Source organism: Camarhynchus parvulus, chromosome 2, assembly GCF_901933205.1.
Source record: "Camarhynchus parvulus chromosome 2, STF_HiC, whole genome shotgun sequence".
Lineage (NCBI taxonomy): Eukaryota > Metazoa > Chordata > Aves > Passeriformes > Thraupidae > Camarhynchus > Camarhynchus parvulus.
The window spans coordinates 2682673-2706315 of record NC_044572.1 but is presented as its reverse complement, the minus strand read 5'-3'; the positions used below and the strand labels follow the sequence as shown (position 1 = coordinate 2706315).

Sequence of the window (23643 nt, the reverse complement as noted above, 5' to 3'; positions counted from 1 at the left end):
ATGTTTTAGAGCAATTCATAAAAGACCAATTTCCCATGTCCTCAGCTGATTCTCCTGGAACCCTGTGAGCATCAGTTTGTATTGTTAATGGTGCCTTCTGGAATTCATTTAGAAACAGAGAATACCAAAAAAAAAGCCCTCTGAATGGAAAGAAACAGCCCTGCTTCTCCTATTCTTCAGGACATTTAGCAACATTTAAAGGTTTCGTCTCTCTAAGACAACCAGAGAATTAATAACTTTAATCTCTTTATGGCCCTGATGTGATGGGTCCTTGAAATATAAAATCCAGGAGCTGTGGCCTCAGGGGCTCCATTCAGTTGTGGGAGTTCAGAATTATCTGAGCTCCCTGACACAGAGTCCTTGAGAAAACCTGGGATTTAATACAATTACCCACTCACAGGAGACATTTGGGCTGCCCACCTGACCCCAGCTGCTGCTGGTAGAAGATGCAGGTCTCCAGTGCCCTGGGATTCCCATGTGGAAGTTCCTGATAATCTACAGCATCTCAGTTACCCAGACACCTAAAACGAATTAACTCCTAGATTCTCATTTAACTCTAAATATTTACACTTTGGAGATGTGGTTTGGATAAAGCCCAGTTGTTACAGTAGGTACCTGTAGACACAGCCAAGTCAGATGTCTCAATAATAATCTCAATCTTTTTATTCCGAAGTTTTAGCGAGCTCTTAGCACCCATTGGGCCTGAGAGCTTTTAAATGCACCCTTCATCTGCCCATGGACCCCTTAAAGCACTGCCACAAAGAGCACAGCCAGTTTAGGAGAGGATTCACAATGCATAATTAAGAAATGCACTTGTGTTTCAAAGCTTCAAATCAAAGGGAGATCAAAGGAAGCTGTTCACAAAGGAGAGGAAAGCAAAGAGCAATGTGAGCAAAGGCAGAACTGAGTTATTCCCACATGAACTACTCAGAGGAGTGAGCAACAAAACTCGGATTCAGTTGGAGACACCTGAACCAAAAGAGTTTGAACAGTTGGGGGATTAACGTGGAAAAAAAGTTCTGAGCTCTTAACACACCTGAGCAGTGCGGTCTTCTGAGAGCTGGAGTCCAAGTCTTGAGGAAAAGCACTTAGAGGAGGATCGGCAGAAATCCCAAGTGCACAGAGCTGGAGTCTTCTCTGAGGAACTTCCCATCCCACCCCACAGTGACTCTCCTTGTTAGAGAGGCTACAGAAAATGAGCCCAAAGAAATGGGCGGCCAAAGGTGCCCCTTTTCACTCTCCTTCAAGGAATCAAAGCCAGGTGGAGCTTATGAGCAGGGCTCTGCCTGGAATTCAGGTGGTTTCCCAAACTGCATGCCCTGTTCAGGCCAAAAAAAAAAACTACAAAAAAAGTAAGGAATTTAACTTTTGTCAAACTGTGTCTTTCCCAGCTCTTGTTAGAGATTCTCTACATGATGGGGAGAGTCACTTAGATACATTCAAGTACACCAAGCAGAGAAGGGAGGATAAAGTTACAGAGAGAACATAACAGAAAGGCAGAAATATCAGCTAAACACTTGTCTAAACAAGACTGGGAAGTAGGATGGGAGGAAGGAAAAAAGAATTCCCAGGGCTAGAAGGAAGGGAGGCTTCTGAGAGGAGAATGTTTTCTGACTGCTGCTATAAACAACAGTGACAAACTCAAATCACTGTCACCGCAGGCCATGTGGAGTCCTGTGATCCTGGAACAAGCCTCTGATGTGTTGTCATGGGAATATTGCAGAGAACATCCGGGTGAATCCCTTCCAAAAACAAATCCTGCCTGGATTTGATCACTCACAACCACTCTGCTGAAAGTACACAAGCAAAGGACAGTCCAGATCTATCTGCCACACCTGCCATGGCAAATGGGGACTTTTGACAGTCAGTGACACAGCAAGAGAGGTAAATAAAAACTCTGGGATTACTCAGGCCTAAAGTGCTGAACTCTAAATAGCAGAGAACTACTGGGCTTTCCTGTACTCTGCACACTGCCCAGGCTGTGCCACGGGAGCACCTAAATCCCTTTGCTCTGCCAAACATCTGAACTATGGGAATCAGCCTCACAGGAATTTTTTAAAAATCAAATTTCCATCATAATCTTCTACAGACTACTAGAAAACAATGTTGAAGGGAAGAGGTTGGATTGGGGGCTTAACTTGGCAAATCAGACAGCTCTGGTGAGGCACCAATGCATGAAAATTTCTCCACCTGGCTTCACCACTGCCACAGAGCAAAGCCCTGAACACCTGATGCTGCAGTAAGGTAGAAAAATCATAAGAAAGTCTTAATAAAATCAAGCCTGCTCTGTTAAAATCAATGGCTGGTCTGGTCAAAGCTAATAGTTTGCAAGTTCCCATGTGAAAGCAATCCTGGTGTAAGCAGTTCATTAACATAACAATCTATTCCTGGGTGAAAAACACCTGGCACCTGTATAAACTGGTTTTACACTGTTAGAAAAATAAAAACCATCTTTCATAAACAACTTTCCCTGCACATACACCCCAGGGGTTTGAGTGACCAATCAATACAGAATAACAACTTGTTGCTAACCAATAAGTAATTGGCAAGAAAGCTACTGAGGAATTGGAGTCACACACAAGGTCTGAAAAATTGAATAAAAAGGAGTTATGTGAATAAAGAGGGAAATTTTCCACCATGAAGAAATGGAGTCCATGTGATTTATTCCCACAGCCAGCAGTGCAGACACCTTTTGGGTGTGTCCAGCCCCAGACCTGCTCTAGTCAGGAGAAGCCTTAATTGGGTCACAGGGAAAGGCTGACTGTATCCTGGGAGGAAGAGAAATGATCTGAGCTGGGGCTTTAAATCTCTGCTCCAGTACTCAGCTCAAAAGAAAACACAAGATTAAGGGAGAGCCATACCAAAACGCCCAATGTGCTGGTAATCTCATGATCCACCAAATCAGGATATACTGCAAAGAAATCCCAGAGAAAACTTCCCCACTGCAGGCCTGTGCATTAGCAGCTTTGCCTGTGTCCATCTTTGGAAGTGATTCCTGTAGAGAACCTATTAGTTTAAAGCTAGGCAGGAACTAACCAGCAGTTCAGAGGGGGCCAGTGACCCCAAAAGGCTGCAATGTGTCAGGTAGTACCTGGCTGCCCCTTCATTTGTAAAATACTGACTTTAAAGAGCACAGCACAATGCCCTGAGGATAATTATGGACAAGGAGAATCTGCTCAGGATAATGAAAGCCCAGTGAGTGAAAACAGAAAGTGTCCTCTCAGCTTAATAATACTGACTTTCATGAGATCATAAGCAAAATACACTCCAGTGACTTCCTGAAGGAATGGTGCTGCCAGACCTTTACCTTTTGCTGGCATCTTCCTTTACAGGAGGTCCTTTTTTAAACAGGTTTAGATCACTCAGGGCTCTTACAATCTCCTTTGTGCTGCCAGTGTTCTTCTGCCTGTCCTGCTTCTCCTTCTTGGCCTCCATCAAATTTTTCAGCCGCCTTTGCTGTTGCTCCTGATAAGCCTTGAACTGGCTTTTGAAATCTTCATTCACTTTTACCTCTGGCTCCATTGTTTACTAAAAGCATAAGGAGAGGAAAATAAAAAGTGACAGAGAGCAGAGATCAGCACTGCTCTGAAAAACATCCCCTTGTGGCAGCTGCTCTGCCGCTTTTCCTCCCTGACCCTGCCCAGTCTCCCACCTCTGTCACAGACATATTTTATGAAAAATCCTTTTGCCAAGATCTTTTTCTCCTGAGAAGCTGAGAGGTCTCAGAAACAAAATGTAAACAATAATTATCTGCTGCTGTGGAATGCAATAGGTGCATCTTTGATTGGTTTCATGTGAATTGTTTTCAATTAATGGCCAATCACAGTCCAGCTGTCTCAGACTCTCTGGTCAGTCACAAGATTTTATTATCATTCCTTTCTATTCTTTGCTAGCCTTCTAATGAAATCCTTTCTTCTATTCTTTTAGTAGAGTTTTAATATATATATATTTTTAATAGAATATATCATAAAATAAGAAATCAGCCTTCTGAAACATGGAGTCAAGATTCTCATCTCTTCCCTTGTCCCGGGACCCCTGTGAACACCACCACACACCTCCTCCTCCTCCTCTCCAGCCCTGCTTCAAGTCCCTTTTTCCATAAATGGCTTTTAAACAGCCCTTTAAAAAAAAGCTGTTGGGTCTTTTTCACTTCAGAATTCAAAAAGCAAAGTTTCCAAACGTTCCTAAACAGACCTGTTTAAATAAACATTTTAACAGAGGAGCAGGTTGGGGCCAAATCCCAGCCAATGTGGCAGCCAGGTCACCCTGGAGTGTTTGGGACCGTCCAGCCTCCCTGCCCACGTCCAGGAAAGGTGCAAATCCCCCCATTTTTGGGTTCATGAGAGAGGAAGAAAAATATTTTCTTCCTTATGCTCCCTTCAGGCAAGACAAAAGTATTGCTTACACCTTTCCTGCAAATTTCTAATCACTGAGTGATATCAATAAATAACTAAATAATAATATATTAATTATTAAGTATATTTAATTATAACAATATATTATTAGTAGATATTTTAAAATATTAATATCACTACCCAAACTTTTTCTTAGGATGACTAAAGACAGTTTTCTGATAAACTGCAGCCCCTTTCTCCTTCTGTTTGACATTTTTTGTGGGCAAAAAAACCTTATTGTACCTTTGGTCTAGGAAAACCATTACATAAATACCTTCAAAGGCACGCCCTGCACTGAGTAATTAGCACAGGGCCTTTCCCACACTGAGGGAAATCCAATTAACCTGATTAATGCACCAAAAGGCAGAGTGTCCCTTTGTGTATTTTATGGGCAGAGAGTCACCTGGACAAGGTGCAAAGAGCAGAGTCTGGTGCCTCTGCACAGCCCCCAGGGCTCTGGGCACGAGGGATCAAAGAATAACTGAGTCAGTGAGGCTGGAAATTTAATTTTAATTGATTAAAGTCAATTCTGAGATTTGGAAAAAACCTACAGAGATAAGGAGTCCATTCCATTTACTTAAGCAAACTGGATATAAAATGTAAACAGCTTTTTTGGTTTCAGTAACCTTTGGGTTGATAATTAAGTTTATAATTAGATTGGATCTCTTGATTGGTTTAGCTACTGACCTTAAAGATAGCAAAGATAAGCAAGAACATCTTCAAACGGTAGTTGTCTCTGTTCTGAAAATATCCTAGAATTCTTAGTAGAGTAACTATTTTAGGCTTCATGATTTTTCTCAGAATTTTCTTGACTTAGACTGCATTGCTGATTAATTTATTATTTCATAACTTATTGAGTTATTTACTTATCTATGGGCCAGAAATGTGCATGGTACTCAAGGTGCAGCTCCAATCCCATAATGCTACAATGGAAAAGCCCTCTCAGGTCCTTGAGTCCAACCATTAACCCAGTGCCACCACCAAACCTTGTCCCCAAGTGCCACATCCACGTGGGATCTGAGCACTTCCAGGGATGAAGTGCTCCACACTGAAAGGTTTGTGAAAAAAGCCAATCACTTGTTTTTTAAAATTTTAAAAGTTTAATAGCAACAAAATGGTTATAAAAATAGTAATATAATTAGAGTAATAATAATTTGGACAATTTGGACTAGGACAATATGAGACAATAGAAACAAAGAGTTATGGACAGTCCAGGTACCTCTTTCTGGGCAATATAAGCCCAAAAAAGAGGATTAACCCTTAAAAACAATAGCCTGTTGCATATTCATACATCTCATACATGATGCATAAATTCCATTCAAACAAAGGATTCTGTCTGGGCAGTGTCAACTTCTTCCTCTTAATCCTAACTGTGTCTTCACGGCTGAGCAAGGCAGGGAAGAAGTTTGTTTCTTCTGATAATGGGGCAATAAATTCTCTTTCTCTGAAAGATTCAGGTGTCCTGTGGCTGCTACTCAGTGCGAGTCCTTTCTTTAAAATTATCTTACATAGCATAGTTTCTATTTTAACATTATGTTATAACCTAAAACAATATTGAACACACTACTGTGAAAAATGCGTATTTTATGATTGGCTTTTCGCAAATATTAAAATGAGTATGTGTTGTGTTAGAAAGTAATGCTGTATTAATTCTCTTAAGTAGTGTGTTCAATATAGTTTTGGGTTATAAAAAATGTTAAAATAGAAACTGTGCTATGTAGGATACTTTTTTTAAAGAAAGGATTTGCAGCGAGATAGCAGCCACAGGACACCTGAATCTTTCAGAGGAAAAGAATTTATTGCCCTCTTATCAAAAGAAACGAACTTCTTCCCACCTCAAAAGTGCAGTCAGGATTCAGAGGAAAAAGCTGACGATGACCAGACAGAATCCTTTGTTTGAATGGAATTTATGCATCATGTATGAGATGTATGAATATACAACAGGCTGTTGTTTTTAAGGGTTAATCCTCTGGGTTTATCTGTGTCCTTTTTCGGGCTCGTGCTGCCCAGAAAAAGGTACCCGGACGTCCATAACTCTTTGTTTCTATTGTGTCATATTGTCCCAATCCAAATTGTCTAAATTATTATTACTCTAATCGTATTACTATTTTTATAACCATTTTATTACTATTAAACTTTTAAAATTTTTAAAAACAAGTGATTGACATTTTTCACATCTGAAAGATTTAGGTGTCCTGTGGCTCCTATCTTGCTGTGAGTCCTTTCTTTAAAAAGTATTTTACATAGCATAGTTTCTATTTTAACATTATGTTATAAGCTAAAACTATATTTAACACACTACTAAAAAAATTAGTACAGCATAACTTTCTAACATAACACAGACATTTTAATATTTGCGAAAAGCCAATCATAAAATATGCATTTTTCACAAGGTTCAACACTTCCAGTGATGAAATATTCCAGAATATCTCCAGAATATTGATGAAATATTCCAGAATATCTCCTCTAAACCATCCCTGGCTCCAGCCAGGAGGGCTCCAAGGTGGGATCACCTGGAGCAGATGACACAGGAACTCACCCAGGTGGCTTTGGGATGTCCCCAGAGAAGGAAACTCCACACCCTCCCTGGCCAGACCTTCCCAGGGCTCTGCAGAAAGAATTTCTAGCCCATTTTGGGGCAGAATTTCTGGTGTTTACGTTTATATATTTTAACTGAAAACCTGTAGCTGTAATTGCCACCACCCCTGTGACCTGCCAGGACCTGCTAGGTCCCGGCAGCGCCGCGCTGTTTCCCCATGGCGGGAACTCCTGGCCGCGCTTCCCGCACCTCCCCCAGCCTACCCGAGCCGCGTTCCCGAGGGCACCGGGAGGGTCGCACCGGGAGGGTGTCCCCGGCTGTCCCCGGTTCCTTCTGGGCAGCGGCGGCACCGGAGAGGCGGCCCCGGCTCCCGCTGCGGGCCCGATGCGGTGCCCATGGCAACGCGCGCGCCCTTCCCCTCAGCGCGGCCGCCATGATGGCTCCCCTTCACACACCGCTCCCTATCGCCATTCCCGCAATTCCCGCACCGATCCCGGCCCCTCGGCTCCTTCTCCTCCCTTCACGGTGGTAGGAACAGAGAAAGAAAAAGGCGTCGGGTCCCTCCTCATCTGTGTGGGAGCAGCCAAGGGCAGCAGGGTGATAGCAGCTGGGAGTCAAGGAGAGCACCAGGCTGGGAATTCCCTTTCCCTCCTCAGGGGATTTTTATTCAGCTCACGCCATCACTCTGCTGCGGGCTAGGAGCCCCCCGCCAACAAATCCATAGGCGAACAGTTATTACCTCCGCTGCTCACTTTTATTCGTGTTTAATCTGCCCCTACTCCATACAACAGGCCACAGAAATTATTACCTCCAACTGCTCACTTTTATTCGTGTTTAATCTGCCCCTGCTCCATACAACAGGCCACAGAAATTACAACCTCCACTGCTCACTTATATTTGTGTTTAATCTCCCCCTGCTCCGCACAACAGCTCACAAAAATTATAACCTCCACTGCTCACTTTTATTCGTGTTTAATCTGCCCCTGCTCTGTACAACAGGCCACAGAAATTATAACCTCCACTGCTCACTTTTATTTGTGTTTAATCTCCCCCTGCTCCGTACAACAGGTCACAGAAATTATTACCTCCACTGCTCACTTTTATTTGTGTTTAATCTGCCCCTGCTCTGTACAACAGGTCACAGAAATTATAACCTCCACTGCTCACTTTTATTCATGTTTAATCTGCCCCTGCTCTGTACAATAGGTCACAGACAGGTAGGTGTAGTCTGTGCCTTGTTCAGGTAACATCTGAGACTGTCACCCTGGAACGTCAGCTGACAGGAAAATGTGTTTTTAAAAATTGACTTTTATTTTTATGACTGCTGTTGGAAGTACAAGGAGTTTGAGTGTAAATAACTCACAGACAAGGATTTTAATACCTCAAAGGTGATGGGGGGTCTTTTCAGATTTAAATGTTTTAAAATTTTCTGTGGGGAACAGTACTGCAGAAATCAGCTAGATCGTACACTTTAAAAGCATTAAACCACCAAATTAAAGTTACGTTTTCACAATCTGTATTTTAAATGTTACATTTAGATGTTACTCAGAAGAACACTGTAAATAAAGTTACAAAATATCATAATCCAAGGGTCTGATATAGCAAAAATAGGGAGCCTGTGTCTTCGTTAACAATGAATAAATATAACATTTAAATAGCTGCGACATACTTATCTCTATGCTTTAAATAAAAAATATAGATGTTTATATAGCTCTCAATATTTTAGAAGTCATTTAGTGCTACTGGAAGGGTCTAAATTACAAAGTTGGAGGCAGAGGATAGAAAATGACAGCAAGGCTTTCCTGACAGAAGCCAGTTCAGACATCATGGTTTTGGGCAACAACAGCAGAAGAAATCACCAGTTTTAGGACTGAGTTGAAGGGGAAGATAGAGGGATTGCGCTCCATGATATCCCTTAAAAACTGGGATGTGGTGGTGTCAATCAGAGAGACCCAGACCCCAATAGCCACAGGTCACATTCTGAGGCTGCCAAGTTCAGCACAGTGTACCATACACAAAATAGAACAATTCTCTAACGCCATGTATTATTTGTTTTCTTCAAGAGCCCCTCAGTAGGAGGTTTGGAGCTGCAGTACACAGGCCACCACCAGGACAGGGATTTCAGACAGCTTCCCACTATTCCTTGGGCTTCACCACATACTCCTTGAACATGGAATACAGCACCCCTGCAGGATAGAAGTAAAAAACACAATTAAAGAAATGTGTTAAATTAGAAATTATGGGATTCAAAATCTGAACATTTCTCAGCAAGACAGAATTTCCCTTCCTCCTCAGCTGCATTTTTTAGTAAACACTACAAAATTCTTCATATACAGAGAAACTGGGTATGAAAATATGCAATTTATGAAAATGCAGATCCTGAGCTAATTCTAGTTGATTTTGTGGCCAAAGTCAAGCTTTTCTGATGTTCCTGCTGGCAATGCAGTACAGACAAACAGTGTTTCATGGGACAGACATTTACACACACAGGAGACCTGGGATGTACAGATCAGGGGCACAGCGTCCCTGTGCATTCAGAGACACAAGTCCAGTCCTGAAAAAATACATACATATATATATAATATATATATACACACATATATATACATCTAACAGTATGTGTATATATACACATATGCATATATATTGCATACATGTGTATATATAAAATATATATATATATATATATATATATAAAAATATGTAATACCATGGTCTACACATGCTGTAGATCTTCCAATGCATTAAATTCATAAACAGCAACACATTTAATGTCAGATTAATGTTTTCTTTTTTTTTGGTCTGTAAGAGGCAGAGATGCAGAACCTCAAATTCCACATCTAGACATAATCAAAACTGCTACTCTGAAATTACATACTTAAATACATAAAATCAGATTACTCCAGCAAGGCTGACTGAGCAGCAGTAAGGAGCACAAACATCCTGAAATAAAGGTTCTGGATGCTTCCACCCAGCCATGCCAGCTCTGTTATCCACTGGAGAGATACAAGAGGCTCTCCATGGTTTGCCATTCCCAAGCAGAGCTCAAATTCCATACGTACCACACGTCAGGGCTCCCACGGCGAAGCCCTGGGCTGCCACACGCATGTGGATCAGGTGAAGGGACAGTTTCATGTCACCTCTGTGCTTCAGCTTGTACAGCCCGTAGGCCACCACGGCAGTGAAGCCAGCCATCCCTGCAAGGCAACCAGAGCATCCCTCTGAGTGGAGATCCAGGGCACCAGGAGTGAAGGGACCCACCTAAACAAAACAGCCTGTGAACCACTGAGCTGTTTGGGTTGGAAAAGACCCTGAAGATCACTGAGTCCAACCATTCCCCCACAACTGCCAAGGGGAAACAACCCCCACCACTAAACTGTGTGTGGAAACCCAGGGCAGTAGGAATATTTCTCTGTCTGCTCTGGGGTGCCCTGACCCCCAGGGCAGCACTGACTCTGACCCTCATCCATGGAGAAAGTTTCCCAGACTTCAAGATAGACTGGAATCCACAAAAGTGTGAAACAGATTATAGAGAGCAGTGCAGGTGTGCCACTGGGTGAGAAATTGAGGTTTTGGGATTTTTAGTGTGTTGTGGATGGAAGCAAGATGGAGGGCACAGGGTGTCATCCTGGGTTTCTTTCTTCTTCCTCCTTCTCCATGGGTTTGGGTGGCGTTTTGTAATTGGGCAGAAAAGTCCCCATTGCAGCTCTGTGCGATCAGTTATTGGGTTAAAAGAGAAAATAATCCAGGTGTCAGTTCTTAATTGGATAGTTTAGTCTGAAAAGCCCTTGGAACAAGAGATTGTTGGCCATTTTGTGCCTTCTGATGAAAAGCTGCTGAAGTCACAGTAGTGAGACTGTTTTACTGATAAGAAATAATAAACACCTGAGTCCAAACATGAACCACTGTCTCAGGTGCCTTCAATCCAGAGCCAGAGAAACCCACAACTGGTATTCCAGCAACTGGGACCCCCACAACCGTGTCCCCAAGTGTCACATCTATACAGTTTTTCAATCCCTACATGGATGGTGATTCTACCACTGCTCTGGGCAGCCCTTTCCTTGAAATTTTTCTTAATATCCAGTCTAAACCTCCCCTGGCACAACTTGAGGCCATTCTCTCTCATCCTAAAATAAGCCTGTTTTGGTCTAATCACTCTGGTTTTGTGGAGTGGTAAATCCTAGCCCTGGTTTTACTCCAGTGCTACCTCATTCAATGCAATCAGTGCAGGCAAGAGCAAGAGACTTCCATCAGCATTAAAATGCCAAAGGATTTTGGCATTACAGCTCAAGGTGTGAGAATTCCTTGGATATTTTTCAGACAGCACCAGGGCTCCTCACACCTCCTTTCTTGCACAGACACAGCCAAGACCTCCACCCAGGTGATGCTCAGACTATCAGTGTGTGAATGCTCCCTGATGTATTCACTGGCCTGCTGCAGTTGCTATTTTGGGTGTTGTCACATTTGGCCAGGTGCCAGCAGGACAGGACAAGTCACACGTTATCATCCCCAGGCTGTGAGGAGGGAGGCTCCACCAGGTCTCTTTCCCAGGGCCAGAATTCACTGATAGCCCTTCAGCAGAGCAAACAGCCTCAGCTTTACCAGCTCCAACACTGATGCTTTGTCGTGGGTTTAGAGGAAGCAGGTTTTCTGGGAATGGAGTGGCCAGAGGCCAATAGGTGTTCAGATTCTAAACTGACACCAGGCTTGGCCACTGAGGGTGGATGCACCTCTGAGAACACAGGGGTTAGAAGCAGAGCACTCCCTTGGGCTCTCTCTTTGATTTCCGGCCAGCAAAGAGGCAAGGCCTCCCCTGCCCGGCTTCGAGCTGGGCGGGGGAGGGGAAAATCTGCGGTCCGGCAGAGGTAGGCCTGACCCCTCAAGATGGAAGGGTGGTGGGGACACCAGGAGGCGTTGGGCAGCCCCCACCCAGGAGAGACAGAGGGAGAGAGGCCCCGAGAAGATTTGGGCAGCACCCCCCAGCTAGAAGATGAGAGAGAAAGCTGGTACGGGCCTGTGGCCTTGAAGTGATATCGGCCTGTGAAGAAGGAGGGGGAAGGGGGGAGTGCAGCAGGGAAGGAGCCTGGCCGCGTGCAGGAGTTCGTTAACCCCTTTCTGGACGATGAAGACCTCACAGAGCATTTGGACCTTTCCCGGAGGGGAGATGGAGTGGATGATAAAGAGGAAATGGGCAAGAGAATGACAGTCGGAGCAGTGAGTGAGGCTGGGAGAGTGAAGAAGAGGCCGGAAAGAGATGATGGAGTAGCTGGTTGCTGGACTCTTTTTGGTACAGCCATGGACAGAACCATGCTTCCTCGCGACACAGAGGCTGCATGCAGGGGGGGGGCGATGGCTCAGAACTGAGAGGGTTCAGTTTTGGAGACCCCCGGCCCCAGGGGGTAGACAAGTATGGGGGGGACAAGAGGTCCCGAGAGTGAGAGAAAACTGTGCTTTTTTTTTGAACTGGTCAAAGCACCCTTAAAAGGATAACCCTTGAAGCAGCTCTGTTCCATGTCCAGTGGTGAGAGCACTGGGCATGCAAGGAAGAGGTCACCATGGCCCCAAGAAGGACTCCTCTCCTCTTGATGGACTGAAATTGAGTATTTACAGGGTGATGGATGGAGACTTGAAATTTGGAAGATGTATTGGAAATGTGGTGGGGGGAGGAGGAAATCTTTTTGTGGAGTTTTCATTTTCCAGGTGTGTGTGTGCGTGTGTGTGTGTGTGGGTTTTTTTTCTTTTGAAGTTTAGTTAATAAACTTTTTTTCTAAGGTAGAGGCCTGCTTTGCTTATTTCCTGGTCACATCTCACAGCAAACACCAGGGAAGTATATTTTCATGGTGCACTGGCATTGTGCCAGTGTCAAACCATGACATGCTTTCACAGAATACACAGAGAAATATACAACCTTTTTCCAATTCCATCTATTTCATTCCATTTTTAGGATTATTTGCACAGTTCATAGGTGCATGCCAAGATTTAAGTGCTGTGTATATTTTACTGAGCAGAGCACGGGCAGTTTGTCTTCCCTGAGCCAGAGCATTACCAGTGCCACCAGAAAGCTGTAAACACATAATTCACTCTCATTAAATACCAATTAACAGTTTTAGGGCCTTCAGCCCAGCTCTGACACAGGTCAAAGTTGAGCTCTGCCAACCTGCTTCAGGGAACTGGAACTCCTGGAGTTCATGGTACAGCCCAGCAAGGTGGAGACAAAGTGCAGCAAGCACGGAAGCAGTGACAGAAATGTGCTGGCAAAAGCTTGGAACAGTTCACCCCAAGTGACCCTGCTGCTCTCTATTTAAGGTGGCTGGAAATCAAAACGTGTCCTGTGTCACACAAAAGCTGATCCCTGCTCCCCTCAGAAGCTTTTTGGGAATCTCAACAGAGAGGCTGAGAACTGAACAACTTCCTCAAGCTGGAGTAACACAAAAGTTACTAAAAAATGCATTTGAAACTAAGTGATAGTAGCAGAGGGCTGAAACATTTACCACACAGGCTGTATTCAAATCCTTCTGGTTCGTATTTCGATAGCTTTTAAGTCACTTTGTAAGGGTCACAAAATTCCCAGGAACTGTGCTCCAGAACAGCTGCACAACACACTCCTAAACCACTTGACAGCATCACCTTCACATGTTTTCTAGCCTCACCTAAAAATCCTTTCAGGGTTTATTTGTTGGGGCTTTTATCTTATACTTGTAGCTTCTTTTTTTTTTTATTTAAGGTAATAGACCTCATTAATTTCTCTCTTTCTTTTAGGACAACTATTATGGGGAGGTAATTTCAAAGTAATTTCCTGTTTACAGAAAAAAGGTGAACAGTGATGGTGTTTCCCACATTGATTGTGCAAACACATTTCTCCATTTCTGAACTCACCAATGGGCACAAACGGCGTCTCCTTAAACTTTTTTATCAGCTTCGAGGTCTGGCTGGTCTCTGTCTCATAGTCAGGGTAAATGGATTCCTGGCTGGGTGACATTGTGGCTGTGAAGACAAAGAACCTCCCTTCAGGTTTTGGAAACTCCAAATAAAGAGAATCTTTAGGACAAGAAAATCCCTTATCACAAATATCCAGGTAGTGAGATATAAGAACAGGCACAGATGGTTTAATTAAAGCGAAATCTTGGGAAGCAGGACTGTGCTTACCAGGAGAGGTAACAATGAAACAAAACAAAAAAAAAAATGTAGGAGAGCAACAAATTTCTGCTATTCAGAGATGGCAGTGATCCCCTCATAGCCACAGGCAGCGACAGAAAGCTTTGGTCACTGCCTGCCTTTCCTTTTAGGAATTCCATGCCTCACCACTCTGCTTGGCTTTCGCAGGCTGGTCCTTTATGGCACTTCTGACCTCAGCAAAGTTCACTTCTCCCCCTCATTCCCTGCCAAGAGCAGCAGCCACAGCAGCTGGGTTGGGAAGCACAAGCTGCTGCACAAGGTCAGTCCCACCTGGCAGCTCCTCAGTCACCACAGCCTATCCCACATCAACATAATTCCAAATTCCTGGTGGAGAACACAGGGATGGAGAACAGCCACTGCCAAGGAGTTGAGCAAGTCTTGAAGCCCTCAATAGGTGCAGACTCGTGAGGGGTCACATCAGGAGGAGAAGTCATCCACAGATGACTTCTCACCTTCCCCCAAGGAAAATAAAAAGCAGCAACAGCTTGAGAAGGGCTCCACTCACAGAACCATCATCATCACCAAAGTGAGACCATGCTCCAGAACTTCCCAGCTTTTTGTGTTGGGAATTGCAAGGATTACACCAAGACCCCTTCCCTCCTCAGTGCTCAGCATATGCATCATTCAGTTAATGACAATTTCTGCCAGTGACACCACAGAAGGCCCTGCTAGGAAAAAATCTACTGCTATTGTTCAGCTTTATCACCAACAGCAAAACACAGCTCAGGGGCACTTAGAAAGGCCCCAGGCTCTCAGAATAAACCAAGAGGAATTTCATTAAGCAGGTGCCAGTAACTTTAGGCAGAAGAGACATTTCAAAGGCGGCCGTGCTCCCTGGTTGTGCAGCATTTCGAGCACACCCATGTGAGCAGGCAGACTGGTTCTCAAACCATTTCCTCTGCAAGGCAAAAGGATTTGGTCTCTCTATCTCTCTAGGATTTGGCCTGTGCTATAACCACTCTTATTTGCTGAATGTAAACTATAATTTTAGCCTGATTCATTCAGAGAAGGTAACAAGAGCTCTCAATCACTCAGCAGAGGAGGAGACAGCCAGAGGTGAGATTTACACAAGAAAATTATATTAAAAGTGAAACAATTCACCCACCACGGGAAGTTTCTGTGACCTTCAGCTCAGACCAAGATGGGTACAGGGCAGAAGAAACTGGGTGGAACACACGGCCCGGCTGCCCTGACCTTGCCAAACCGAACAGGGAGGTCAGGGCACCTGTGTGACCGGTGTCACCCGCGAGGGAGGGACACTGAGGGAGGACCACGGGTGGGAAGGTGACAGGTCCCAGCATCCCTCCCGGCAAGGGGGAGGCCCTGGGTACCCCTAGGCTGCTTTCCGCCAGCCTAGTTCCACGTGGGGACCCTTCCCCACTCCAGCCCCAGCCCCCGCACCCCACATGGGGACTGTTCCCCACTGCGGCCCAGGCACCTTCACCGCACTCCGGCCTTCTGCCCCACGTCCCCACACGGGGCCTCTGCTCCACTCCTGCCCCAGTCACCTTCCCCCCACATGGGAGCCCTTCCTGGCTCCAGCCCTAGGCACCCGCAACGCCTGCAGAACTCAGGCTGTGTGCCCGGCGGTCCCGCCCGCCCCAGACCTGGCTCTCACCGCGCTGATCCGATACCGGCCGGCGTCTGCCGCGCCCGGGCCCGCCCCTACCTCTTATTGGCGGCTTCCGCCCCGCCCCTCCGCCGGGACCACAACTCCCAGCGTGCCCCGCGCCCGCGCGCCCAACGACAGCCAATCCGGAGCGTGGCCGCGACCGCCGCTTCCTTATACGGGCGCGGAGGCGGGGCGGGCGGTGACGTCAGCGCGCGGAGCTCCGCATTGCGGCGGGGAGGCGGTGGCGGCCGGCAGGGGGCGCTGCGGGCCCCGCCCTGGTCTCAGTCCCGGCCTCAGTCCTGGGTTCGCGGTACCGAGAGCCGGCCGGGGGCTCCGACTCTGGGTTAGCCCCAAAAACACCAAAACACTGGCTCCGGCAACAAGGCGGAAAAACGGCTGCTGGTGGTTCTGCGGCTTGTCTGCTTTTCGCTACATAAACGTCTCGTGTTGTTCCACTGTGACGTGGAGTCAGGTGGAGACTGTTGGCAACACCCAAGGGCTGACAGGACAAGGGCGAACACTTTTAAAGAAAAAGGAAAGAGCTTTAGGTTAGGTATTGGGAAGAAATTGTTCCCTGGGAGTTGGTGAGGCCCTGGCACAGGGTGGCCAGAGAAGCTGTGGCTGCCCCTGGATCCCTGGCAGTGCCCAAGGCCAGGCTGGACAGGGCTGGGAGCAGCCTGGGACGGTGGAAGGTGTCCCTGCCATGGCAGGGATGGGATTGTACGGGAAATCCCTCTGGGAACAGGCAGTGTCCATACAGGAGACAGAGGATCCTGCAGCTTCATTCAGTAAAGGAGAGAGGCCCTGGGGCACATCCCCGCGGGGTTTTCTCTCTCTCGGTCCCGGAGGGCGCAGCCTCCTTTTATCCCAAACTCCGCCGCTCGCTGCCCTCTGCCTTCCCCCTCTGGCCGAGGTACCAGGGAGGTGCCGCCTTCCCGAACCACCTACCTCATATTCCCCCCTCTAACCTGTCATTTTACCCCAAAGTTTAGAAACTCAAGGTTGTGCGGCCCCATTTGGCTGTTTCAGGAGTCAAACTGCCCGGGCTCTGTAATAAACCCACTACTTGAATCAGGTAGAGACATTAAGCCCCGTTTCAAAGCCATTGACAGCCATTCCCCTCGCCCTGGAATTGTTTGTAAAGACACCAGCACACGTCTTCCCTATGAGATGAGATGGTCTTTAAGGTCCCTTCCCACCTAAACACTGTGGGAATCCTTAAAATCAGAGGGTTTTGAGAAAGCTGCAAAAGGCAAGCCCCAGAAACAGCAAAACTGCGATTAGAGAGAAACAGTAGCCACAAAATTGGTCAGCAGAAAAATTATATAAGTAGAAAGTAAGGACAAATAGAACAATGGTCTGTCTATTAACACTTATCTAAAATAACTCCCTCAGCTACAAAAAAGTATATATAGCGATATTATTATATATCTAGAGATATATAGTATCTGCTCCAATAGTATATCTAGAGATATTAAGAAGTTCTAAGCTTAATAATAGAGCTCTGTACATTGTATCTCAAAGCTTACAAGCAGATATTGTATTTGAAATAAGCAAGCATTGTTTTAACCAAAGGTACGTGTGCTTATAATAGAACTACTATCAATGTGCTTTTACTTTGTGTAATTAGTCAAAAAACTTTTAAAGTGAGTTGTAACATTAAGTTCTTGGTCTGCTGCCTGGGATGTGAGCTCCTGGCATCTTCCCATTGTCACGACTTTGTAATGATACTGATGCTAGAAAATAAAACAGCTTGAGACACATTCATCAGCAGTGCTGTCCTGTTTGTGATTTGTACATAAACCCCAACCAGCAACAAACATTTCTGAAATTATGTGAAATTTGGGCTCTTACTTAGTCCTTTTGCTGAAGAGCTTCCACCAGATGTCAGAATCATGGAATGGTTTGGGTTGGAAAGGACCTTAAAGTTCACCCCATTCCACTCCCTGCCATGGTCAGGGACACCTTCCACCAGATCAGGTTGCTCCAAGCCCAATGCAACTTGGAACACTTCCAGGAATGGGACAGCCACAGCTTCTCTGGCTTTCCCTCAGTCTGATTTTCTTGCTGCTGAATTATGTCATTGACTATATTTTCCCATATTTCAGCTTTCAAGCAGACCTCGTTTAAGCCCCACTCCGTGCCAGGATTTTGATGCCCAGAGACAGCCTAGAAATTGCTCCTGATGTAAACCATATTCTGGAAGAGGAAGAAGAATCCATTGGGATCCCAAAGATGCCTAAAACCTTCTCCTAAATCTGAGAACTTGTCAGAGCAAAACAGCAAATATAAATCCTTTTGTCCCTAAGCCCAGTGCTCCTGTGTGCTGTTTGTACCTCCCCATCTCCGAGCTGGGGGAAGGCAGAGCTGCTGCTCCTGCAGGGTCACTCTGCCACCCACATGTGGCATTTTGGGCAGCACAAAATAAAGTGGCTCAGACAAGCCTGCATCTCTCTAAATGTGCTGCCCATTACCCCTAATCTGGTTACTTTAATTGCCAAAGCCATTAGGGCCCTGCAGTCTGAAAGGAAACAAAAAATCGATGCAATTACCAGCCCTGAAATTGAGTTAATATCTTGTAATAAATTACAGTGAAGGCCACTTTCTCCGGTGACTTTCAGAGGCACGTTTAATTCTCTGCTTCAGGGCAGAAACTCAATTAAAAACAAAAACTTATTTCATTTTAATTGCTGGCCTAATGAAACCTCTGTCACCTGCAGCTTCCTTGTGTGTGTGTCCAGTGTCTCAGCTCTATGAGTGGCTTCTTGCTGTCTGCTAATGTGTGTGTTGCACACATATTATAGCAATAGATATGTATTACAGGGTATATTTTAAGTGCAGCAGCAGCTGATGGTGGCAAACATGGAAATGGGTAAAAATAACAAATTTCTCTCTGTGAATCCTCTGTGAATCTCTGTGGATGTGGAGCTGTGGCCATCACTGCTGCTCTGCTCTCTTGTTTTTACCAGGCTGGTTTGGGGTGAATTAAATGCACTGGGATTGGCACAGGGGAAGCCTTGGCACAGCCAGGGTGTCCTCATGGCCCTGTTTGTTGGTGAGATGAGGAAACAAGCAGGAGTGTGACCACTCACCCATGCTGATGCCCAAAAACTCCTCCAATAAACCACTTCATCAGAAATGCCTTTGCCATTTCTGGTCTGCCAAGGATGAGGATCCTGCAGCATCATTTCCTGGAAAACATAAGGATTTTTACAGCAGGGGCTCAGCCCTGGGAGCTCTTGTAGATGTTATGCTCAAACAGGGTGGAGATCATTCTTCCAGAGCTGCCAAGGAATGATAAAAAGCAGGAAAACAAAACAAAGCCAGGGAGGTTATGCTGAGCTCATATTTCCTGACTGTCCTGTTGCACAAACGAAAGAAGTTCCTAAAAGCTCGGTTCAAGCCTCTGGCAGGATGGACAGAGGAGAAGAAGCTCCTGTAAGTGCCTTTTCTGCTTCTTGCTTGTAGACAAGGCCACACAAGAAACCTGGCAAGGCTCTCCTGTGTTTTGGAGGGGTAGCCAGCTTGGGGCTGGGATTAATTACTGAGCTCAGCCCTCCCTTCCACTCTGAGGTACGGGATGGGGATGTGAGTGCCAGTGCTGGGCTGATGTGGAGGGAGAAGGATGTGGCAGAGGGAGAACAGACATCTCAGTGGGCTGGAAGAGACCCCAAATGCAAATTTTGGGAACGGTTTGTGCTGGTGTGGGCAGAGGGGGTGTGAGGGGAAGGAGTTTATGAGTCTCGGGTGTTGCTGTGTTCAGCAGCCTTGGTTTCCTTTCAAAGGTCTGCAGTCACAGCTGAGGGTGAATTCCCTCCAAAATATGACACAGAAAAGAAATTTTAAAAAGCTCATTCCCAGACAAGTCTTTTTGTGGCTCTTTCCCATGGCAGATCCCTGCTCTCCCACTGCTCTGTCTGAAGTGCTCTGCAGCACTTGCCAAAGAACTGTGAGACAGCACAAAAACATTTCAATCCTGCTCAAACCCATTTTTCTTTTCTTTTTAGATGCCTGGAACTGCCTGGAATGGGTATTTAAGCCTTTTCAGTCATGGGACCACAGCAGGTACGTCCAGAGCTTCACCCCTTACAGCTGCACGCCCACTCTGAGCTCTGGGGTGGAGGGGCACCCCTTTCCCTGGGTGTTTGTGGGGAGGCAGCCATCCCTAAACCCTGCACATCTCTGCAGGGACAAACAGATCCTCGAGGAGAGACCAGAGCTACACAGCCAGGCCTCTTTGGGATTGCTGGAAAATGAGCTCCAGGGAAAAGATGGGTAGCTTTGGCCATGGTTGAAAAAAAATGCCTGCTTTAGGGGTAGAGGGGTGTTTACACAATTTTTTGCAAAACTGTTTTTTGTTTTGCTGCCAAAAGATTAACCTTGATTTATAAACTCCTCATTAACCTTCAAAGTGCCAACAGCACCAGGAAAGTCCCATCTCCTACTGTGTGAAATGGGCTCCTCAGGGACAGCTTTTTTGCTTGAAAATCAGATCCCAAAAGTAGGAGGCTCCCAATCACTCACCATTTCCTGAAATCTGGGCTGCAGCCATCTGTGACGCCCACAGTTCCCATGATTGACCACTGCAGGGGTTGTCTCATGCCTTGTGTCATGCAGAAGTGATTCCAGCAATGTTCTTCCAGCTGAATCTCTCCCTCTCACCCTAATTCAGGACTGGATTCTGGTGCCTACGTGTCCTCACCTTGGATGAGTCTTTGAGCAGCCAGGGATAATGGAAGGTGTCCCTGCCCAGGGCAGGAGGGCTGGAACAAGATGTTCTTCAAGGTTTTTCAACCCAAATCATTCTGGGATCCTATGAAATCAGTATTTTCAACTTACAAATGCCTTTTACCAGAATCCATGTCTTGTTGTCCTAGAGTTGGCATGGAGAGGGGTCCGTGTCCTCCCAGGAGCAGGGAGATGTTCAGCATTTCCCTTCTGGGAACAGCCCCACTAACATAAAGGTGCTGGTGGCAGGTTCTTCTTTACCAAGAATTGAGATGTTGCTTTCTCAGTAGTGACCCAGGTGAATATAAGCAGCTCACAGTGAGCTGTGGTGGTGGATTTCCTGTAATTTGGAGCAGAAACTTCACTAAAAGCTTGTGGTGGTGCCAGGAGGAAGTAGTGACGTATGTCAGAGGAAACTGTGCTCATTCATTTTTAAGTTTTATGTGTCTGAGTAAGGAAAGCAGAATTAATTTGGGGTTTTGGTTTTGGTTTTTTTTTTTTAATATGTACATGTAGACAGCTATCCCTGTGCTTAGGCAAAGGCCAAATTGTTCAGCACACAAAATACTCACCAGACAGTGGCAGAAATTTAAACCCATGAAATTCCAGTGACTGAATGGAGCCTGCAAGAAAGACAAAGAGGGACTTTTTACAGGAGCATGGAGTGACAGGAAAAGGGAGAATGGCTTCCAACTGAAAGAGGGTGGGTTTGGACCAGATGTTAGGAGGAAGTTCTTTGCTGTGAGGCCCTGGCACAGGTTCTCAGAGAAGCTGTGGCTGCCCCTGGATCCCTGGAAGTGTCTAAGGCCAAGTTGGACAGAGCTACAGGCAACCTGGGATAGTGGAAAGTGTCCCTGCCCATGACAGGAATGAGATGATCTTGAAGGTCCCTTCCAGCCCAAACTATTCCATGATTCTATGAACTAAACATCTGTGTGTTTCAGAGATGTGTTTCACGTTCCCTCTGTGATGTGCTGTTTGCTTCCTGTGTGAATTGGAACATTTGATCTCCTTTCCTTGCTCCTAGGCAGCCACTGGTCAAATACAACCTCAGGAGTGACAGCAACAACCACAGACTCATGGCTGGATGCTGTCAATTCGAGTGAGTACCCATATGAATACCTGGATGAGGAGGATTACGGGCTCTATGGCCTCTGCACCAAAGAGGAGGTGCTCTCCTTCAGCAGGGTGTTCTTGCCATCATTTTACACCGTCATCTTCCTGCTTGGAATGGCTGGGAATGCTCTCCTGTTTACTGTCCTCCTCATGTACATCAAGAAGAAAAAGAAGATGACTGAGTTGTATCTGCTGAACTTGGTGGTTTCAGACTTCTTCCTGCTACTGACCCTTCCTTTCTGGGCTCTGTACATTTCTCAGTGGGTCACCTGGGACATCTTGTGCCCATTCTTAAATGCCATGTACACTCTGAACTTCTACAGTGGCATCTTCTTTGTGAGCTGCATGAGCCTGGACATGTACCTGCAGATAGTTCATGCTTGGTCTCCTCACAGCTCGACAGTGTGGAGGAATTCCATCCTCGTCTTGTTGGCGATGTGGGTCCTTTCCATATCTCTCTCCATTCCTGATGGTCTTTTCACCAGCACAAGGCAAATTCACAACAAAACCATCATGTGCACCCAGGATTATGGCCAGGAACATTTATTTTGGAAAGTTGTCTTTCGAGTGATTCAAAACATCCTGGGATTCCTTTTCCCCTTCCTCTTCATGACCTTCTGCTACTCCCGCATCGCCTGTGTGCTCAACACCTCCCAGATACCTGGCTCCAGGAGAGCTCTCTGCTTAGTCCTTACTCTGGTGGGGGTCTTCTTTGTGCTGTGGTGTCCTTACAACGTTGTGCTCATCCTCCACTCCCTGCAAGATGTCGGTGTGATCAGGAGCTGTGAGAGCAGCAGGAAACTGGACTATGCCCTGCAGGTCACGGAGAGCTTGTCCTTTGTCCACTGCTGTCTCAACCCCTTGCTCTATGCTTTTGTGAAGAAACGGTTCAGGGCATATTTGTGGAAGATCCCTCAGGCCATTTTCAGGAGAGGTGCTTTCTTTTCCATCCAGGACTCTCAGACGAGCCCATCTTGCAGCAGATACGCAGCTGAGATAGAAATGTTGAGCATCACAAATGCCTCATAAATATTTACATTATTTACATTATTTACATTATGTGTGAGCCCTCTGTTGTGCCCATGATGGAGTTGGTGTGAGCCCACAGCACTGTGTAACCAAATAGTTCATCCTAGCAACAGCCTTGAGATGAGGACTTTCCATACTGGGATTGGAAAAGTACATGTGGGATCTGTTTCTGTTGCAAGTGGAATTATTACAAAAGAATTGTCCTGGATTTACACTAGTGGAAGAAACCCAGTTCCCATCTGGAGTGTGTGAGGCAGTAGCAAACAAAGGATCAGATTTCTCAATGCTGTGCCTTAAAAAATGCAAACTAAAACTTGAGGAGAGATTCTCCTCCCTGGCATGGGCTTTCCATGGATGGAATCCCATGCTCATCCATCAGGCCAGAAAGACTGCCAAGGGATGGCTTTGCTTCTCCTGGCTCTTACCATCTGCCAGATGATTTAACCAGGACAATCTTGTTTTCTACCAGGAGATAAACAGGAAGGACTGGACACCTTTGAGCTGAGTTTTTCTCTGTCATGATGAGCTGTGCCACACGGACCTGCTGAGCTGGGAACTGTGGCTCTCCAAGGGGCAGAGCCTTGGTTAGAGATCAGTTTGATCATCAGCTGATTTGAGACAGTTTGATTAGAACAAAGTCCAGACCAATAACAATCAGTGAGAAAGAGATAAAAAGGGGGCTCAGCAGAACGGTGGTGGAGGTATTTGCCTTCCTAGATCCAGTTTGACAAAATAAAAAAGATCCATGGGTACCACCTGTAACATAAATATTGGCTTTGAAACACAACAGAGTGAGAGCATGTCCTGAGCAGAAGAGCACAGAGGTCAATCCTTATTACCCAGTGCAGCTTTGAAGTTCAAGGTTCTGAGTTTGCTGACTTTTATTTAAAGGCATTATTCACCCCAAATGCTTCTGAACCTTAAATGGTCCCTTTTCATCCTGAAAATCTATTAAGTGTGGAAGTTGCCTAGAGTTGTACAGTTGTACAAATAAAATGATTAATTTAAGAGAAAGCACTCATCACATTTATTTTATTACTACATAAAGT

General features: G+C 45.7%; 3 protein-coding genes across 5 annotated transcripts in view; 1 reads left to right on the top strand and 2 right to left on the bottom strand.

Annotated features, from left to right (window-relative positions):
* CCDC13 (coiled-coil domain containing 13) overlaps window positions 1–7546 on the bottom strand; it is a 33296-nt gene extending 25750 nt beyond the window's left edge. For 2 of the 3 annotated variants that reach the window (XM_030943102.1, XM_030943100.1), the window contains exons 1-2: window positions 7197–7546; window positions 3308–3528 (exon numbers count right to left, since the gene is read on the bottom strand). In XM_030943102.1, coding sequence (XP_030798962.1) covers window positions 3308–3522 — 215 coding nt within the window. In that variant the 5' untranslated portion in view covers window positions 3523–3528; window positions 7197–7546. The remainder of the gene's footprint in view (window positions 1–3307; window positions 3529–7196) is intronic. The other variant, XM_030943101.1, reaches the window with a different exon arrangement.
* A 686-nt stretch (window positions 7547–8232) lies between these two features.
* On the bottom strand, window positions 8233–15768 carry HIGD1A (HIG1 hypoxia inducible domain family member 1A). Its single transcript, XM_030971516.1, has 4 exons — window positions 15728–15768; window positions 13810–13917; window positions 9996–10130; window positions 8233–9119 (listed from the first exon to the last, which is right to left on the bottom strand). The coding sequence occupies exons 2-4, from the start codon at window positions 13910–13912 to the stop codon at window positions 9070–9072; spliced, it is 288 nt and encodes a 95-aa protein (XP_030827376.1). The 5' UTR covers window positions 13913–13917; window positions 15728–15768; the 3' UTR covers window positions 8233–9069.
* Window positions 15769–19102: 3334 nt separating this feature from the next.
* On the top strand, window positions 19103–22594 carry ACKR2 (atypical chemokine receptor 2). The gene is made up of 3 exons (XM_030943419.1): window positions 19103–19159; window positions 19729–19786; window positions 21477–22594. The coding sequence occupies exons 1-3, from the start codon at window positions 19136–19138 to the stop codon at window positions 22592–22594; spliced, it is 1200 nt and encodes a 399-aa protein (XP_030799279.1). The 5' UTR covers window positions 19103–19135.
* The last annotated feature ends 1049 nt before the right edge of the window (window positions 22595–23643 follow it).